The 5,462-nt window shown below is 31.9% G+C and overlaps 1 protein-coding gene across 2 annotated transcripts; it reads left to right on the top strand.

The window, feature by feature from the left end:
- Positions 3,564-5,095, top strand: LOC105156754 (transcription factor MYB28-like). Of its 2 annotated transcripts, none has more exons than XM_011072972.2 (3): positions 3,564-3,735; positions 3,824-3,953; positions 4,226-5,095. In XM_011072972.2, the coding sequence occupies exons 1-3, from the start codon at positions 3,603-3,605 to the stop codon at positions 4,995-4,997; spliced, it is 1,035 nt and encodes a 344-aa protein (XP_011071274.1). In that variant the 5' UTR covers positions 3,564-3,602; the 3' UTR covers positions 4,998-5,095. The 2 variants fall into 2 exon arrangements, with proteins under 2 accessions (XP_011071274.1, XP_020547692.1); XM_020692033.1 differs by having other exon boundaries at positions 4,220-5,095.

Genomic DNA, 5,462 nt, shown 5'->3' with positions numbered 1-5,462 from the left:
GGGGGGGGGAGGGGGGCGCATATTAATTTTATTTTTTAAAATAATATTTTTCATTAATAAAATTTGAACTCTTAATTTTTTTATATAAGTTTAAGATCTAATGATTAAAATTATAATTTATTTGATCTAACAACTGTGATATAATGAATATAGATTCAATGGTCATTAAAATAAAAAATAATATATGTTAAGTAAGTGTATAATGGTTATTTTGTAAAAAATTAATGCCGTTAGTTAGATTTCACGCTCTCTAATTCTTTGATGGAAGCTTGGACATCAGATTAAATATATTGAGTTTTTTAAAATTTTAATATTATTTCAGAATTTCATAAATTAAAAGATTAAATATATTAAGTTTTGTCATGACTGAGATCATTTTCAAAAATTTTGTAAGATAAAAAAAAAAAAATATTAAATTGTTTTCTTATTTGGACACAAAAGTTATTGCAGCAGCAGCAATTATTGCAGAAGGGAAGGTAGAAAAATGATTGTAGCTTTTAACATTTGATATGACAAAAGCAGATATCAAAACTTACATCATCCATATCCCACCTAACCCACGTGTATACTCCTTAATTTATTCACAAAAACTAACATATATTTAAATTATATTCAGTTAATATTAAATATAAAAAAATAATGTTATTCTTAATTAACAATAAGTATTTTAACCAACCACGTCCCTCTTGATTGGAAGCAGAGCAGTAGATTTAATTTTGCAGACGCAACAGCGAATTGTGGGAGACAGCGCTGTTGTGCTAAGTATTAATGGCTGCTTCCGATGGGGGCATCAGGCATGGCATCTATTGTCTTCAATAACCCCACATATATAGTGGCAATGTAATAATATGTCATGTAAACGTAATCCGACACATACATATTATTATTATTATTATTATTATTATTATGGTGAGCCCTGTCTTAATTGGTGCAGCAGCACAATAATGCTTCTTAATTTCTTAAATTCCTCTACACATTATTATTTCTACTTTCTTTTTCTTTTTACTGTATATTCACTAAATAAAATGACTGAATAACTATGAAAAAATTAGTACAAATATTAACGTCGAGCTAATTATTAAATATTTTTTTATCATTAATTTATATTATTTAATATATATCTATATAAGTTGTTTCTAAAATTATTAGCAAATAATTTTTTTGTTAATTACTGTAAATTAGCAATAAAGATTTTACTTGTTGATTAGTTTAATTTTTTTTTTTATGTAGTATCAAAGTGAGATATATAGAAGATTTTTCCACGATTTTCTTTAACTCGGTGCAAAGGCTGATGATCAGATCCAAATTTTCCTGAAAGAGTTCTTTTCTATATTTTTAGATTATTTTTTTTATTCAATAGTTGAGAATTAGTTATGTTATATTGTTATTTTAAATCAGAGGGTTGTTGATTTTAATTTTTTAAAACTCAATTAGGGAAAATAAAATGTTATTTTGGGCATTCTAAATTAAAAACATACCATCCATTTATCATTAAAAAATTTGGGCACAATCATATACATAGAAATATCTTTCTAATTAGAGAATTATTTGAATTCCCATTTCAGTTTGAAATTATTTACAATAGTCAGAGTTTATAATTAGGGAAGAGAGGAGAGGAGAGAGGGTAATGATATCAAACAAATTTATGATTTGAATCTCAAGAATTGATAGTAATTAATGGGTCTCAACTGCTAGGGCTGTTCACATTTAGGGATCCGATGCATGGAAACCGTGTTACATTAATATTTATTATTTCTTTATGTGGGGTTGGGGGTGTGTGTATATATATATGTATATATATATATATATATGTGTGTGTGTGTGTATTTTGGACAAGGTGGTAGACATAAATTGTTTCTTACAAAGCAGTCCATAATTTGGATGAACCGTTAAGAAACTGAATGCATAGGGTTTAGGAGGGGGTCATGATGAGTGGTGCAGCCAACTTTATTCTGTGATTTTTCAGAAATGCAGCTGATCAGTGCCTGAAGAGTAGTTGATGCTATTTATATCCTCAAACAGGAATTTGCCCCTTTGAGTTTGAGCTCATCATCATCATATTCTATCTAATTGCATAAAAAATGATTTTTTCTTTGCATTTAATATATATATATATATATATATATATAGGTGATGGGGTGGGGTGGGGTGGGGTGGGGGTGGTGCTTATTAGTTATTTCTAGCTTGTACTGGTGTACGTACAATGAGACATTGAAGTCCTTGGAATTACTACAAATGCAGAAAAAAGGTAATTCTGAGTGCTGTGCAACTGTATGAAAAGATGGATGCCATATGTATGTATAGTGTGTGTGTAAGAAACAGGAAAATAGGGGTCCAAAGCTACCCTTTTCTTCCCAACACGACCAGAAGAAAGAGTGGAAATTGTGGAGGGGATGTCGTAACTAGAAGTGCAACTTTGAAGAGGTTGATTAATTTTGGGGAACCTAATAAAATTCCAGACGATATATATCACATATTACTCAAATTAACTTAAACAATAAATAATTAGATGGCTTCGAGCACATACTGATTGTGAGTTTCTAACATCAAAACATAGATAAAATAAATATTTATTTTGTAAAATATTTCTTAGGTTCATTGATGTAGCTAGCTGGTTTTGATGATGAGGTCTCAAGATTCTGAAAATAAAATATATTCACTAAATTTCAAAATGTTTCTCATAGGTTCGTTAACTTGCAGGACCATATTTATAATAACCCTATATATATATATATATATATATGTCGTGTTAGGTGTTGAAATTGAGACGTAAATTTGTTTCCTTTTATATATTAAATAATGAAATTAAATAACCAAGAATAAATTATCTCAATAGATAAGAACCTTTTATGTTTGGAGATAAAGAAAATGACCCGAATCATTAAGTTCAATAAAAACTCCAACTAATTAAGAGAAATTAGATATATATATATATATATATATATAATATTAGCAGTACAGTCAATATTGACAAATTTTATTCACCCAAACAGACCTCAAATACAAAAAATTCAAAGAAATTTACCAGATACGTGCAAATTCATAATGACACACATATATATATATCCATTAATACTAGTTATTACATCATAGTTAATACTTATTTACAACCTTCTATTGCAAATTAAGTCCACATAGGAGGGGTGCTGTAATACTGACGTCACAAGTGTATTATGCAAATTAATGTCTCCGACAGTATTATGCGAGGCAGTTCAAGATTGCTTTGAATTCTCCTCTTCTTGCACAGAAACAAAGCATGCAATCCTCAGTAATGATTCAATAAAATCTATGTGTAGTAAGTTGCACGTACCTTTCATCATAACCCTCTATATCTATGCGTTCCCACCACAATTAAACCACAAATACATACATATAGCTGTAATATTTAATTCTTGGGTTTCTATATATGCATGGTCACATATTTTACAAGTCCCATAACAGTTCAACTTCACAACATTCTGGTAATAAACTCCCTGTGTGTGAGCAGATCCTGTATTCCCATCCATCCATATATATATATATATATATAGCTACTGCTGGATTCGAGAAATTCCACAGTTTTTGATTGGAGTTGCCCTGTTTCTTTCTGTAATAACCCTAAAATGGGAAGATCAAATGGTCACGACAAGGTCGAACTCAAAAAAGGACCATGGACTCGAGACGAAGACCAGAAGCTACTGGCTTATATTCAAGAACATGGCCATGGTAGCTGGCGCGCCTTGCCTGCCAAAGCTGGTATATATTTTTTTCACTTTTTTGTAATTTCAATCCATTAAATTTGTAAGAAAATAATCATTGGTCTCATGCATAATTAAAATTTTAGGTCTCCAAAGGTGCGGGAAAAGCTGCAGACTGAGATGGACGAATTATCTAAGACCTGATATTAAGAGAGGAAAGTTCAGCTCCCAAGAGGAGAAGGCCATTATTAGACTCCATGCACTTCTAGGAAACAGGTAATAAGATACGTGATGATACATATTTTTCATGTTGGATCTGAGAAATTCTCGAGTTTGTTTGAATATTTAAATAAATTATATAGTAAAAGTTTAAAAAAAATAATTAATTTAATTGGAATAAACTTGTTTCGGTTGGATTTTTTATTCTAATTCTAATTAATACATACACGTCGAAAGATAACGTAACTCATTATTATTATTTTAATTTAAAGAAAAGTTATTATTAATGCATGGGGCGAGACATATTGATTTGGTGTACATAGTGTTAGGTGGTCAGCAATAGCAACTTATTTACCAAAGAGAACCGACAACGAGATCAAGAACTACTGGAACACCCGCCTCAAGAAACGGTTGATCCGAATGGGAATCGACCCGGTTACCCACAAACCCAAAAACAATCCCAGCGGGTCAGCTCACTCCAGACAAGCCGCCGTCGTCAGCCACATGGCTCAATGGGAAACTGCTCGGCTTGAAGCCGAAGCCAGGCTCGTTCGTGAGTCGAAACGTATGTCCAAGCTTCAGCTCCTACAGAAAATCACCGCTCCACCTCCGCCGCCTCTGCCGCCGCAGCCGGCACTGCCAAGATGTTTAGACGTACTCAAGGTCTGGCAAGCGACCACCAATCACAACGGCTTCTTCGGCTCACCTGGATGCCTTGAGTCGCCGACCTCTACACTAAACTTCTCCGTTAACAGTTCTACGGTTCCTACAGTTGGAGCTCGTGGGAGCTGTTCACTCGTGGAAAACGACGTCATATCAATGATTAACTCCGGTGTATGTGGGGTGGGACTAGAAAACAGCTATACCGAAGTGAAGGGTAACATGGAGAATTCAGTGCAGCTGCTTCATGACAACAATGCTGCGTACACTATGGAATATGATTATAATGTGATGGGCTCAATGGACCTTGCATCCATCAACGGTGATGACTACGACAACACAACGACAAGTGGTTATGATGAAGAGTTCGAGGACAATAAGAATTACTGGAACGATTTATTTCATTTGGTGAGTTCATCCATGGAATCTCCAGTGTTTTAGAGCAAGTGTTAGAATCTCCAGTGGTAGAATCTAAGGAAATCACAGTGTAGTAGAACTTACATTTATGATGGGTCTGATTTTGAATCAATCATATAATAAGTACGTACAATTAAGCTCAATATTTGAAAAAATTCTTGTTTTAAAAATTCCCAATATTTTTCTAGACTATATTAAGAGGCTATTTTGGTAAGTTTATAAGTTTTTTAAAATATCTTATCTAATTTTAAAAATGTTTCATAAAATTTTAGAAAACGAGGTTATAAGAAATAAGAAGTTAGAAGTTTATAAACTCCTTTGTAAAAAGTAGGAAATTTCAAATTTATTTTATGGTTTTACTAATATCCTTCAATTTGTTTCATATTAATTACCAGATTGTCATTATTAATCTTATAAGTTGTATTTTCATGCATAAATACTTTACAAAATTATTTTAAAAATAAGATTTAACATCGAAAAAATTGCAGT

The sequence above is a fragment of the Sesamum indicum genome, linkage group LG2, assembly GCF_000512975.1.
Source record: "Sesamum indicum cultivar Zhongzhi No. 13 linkage group LG2, S_indicum_v1.0, whole genome shotgun sequence".
Taxonomy (NCBI): Eukaryota; Viridiplantae; Streptophyta; class Magnoliopsida; order Lamiales; family Pedaliaceae; genus Sesamum; species Sesamum indicum.
Note: the sequence above shows the minus strand (reverse complement) of the source record. Positions and strands in the feature narration are given on the sequence as shown.

Coding starts and splice junctions, on each gene's coding strand:
- LOC105156754 (XM_020692033.1), top strand. CDS start 3,603: ATGGGAAGATCAAATGGTCACGACAAGGTCGAACTCAAAAAAGGACCA. Junction 3,736..3,823: donor CGCCTTGCCTGCCAAAGCTG/GTATATATTTTT, acceptor TTAAAATTTTAG/GTCTCCAAAGGTGCGGGAAA. Junction 3,954..4,219: donor CATGCACTTCTAGGAAACAG/GTAATAAGATAC, acceptor TGGTGTACATAG/TGTTAGGTGGTCAGCAATAG.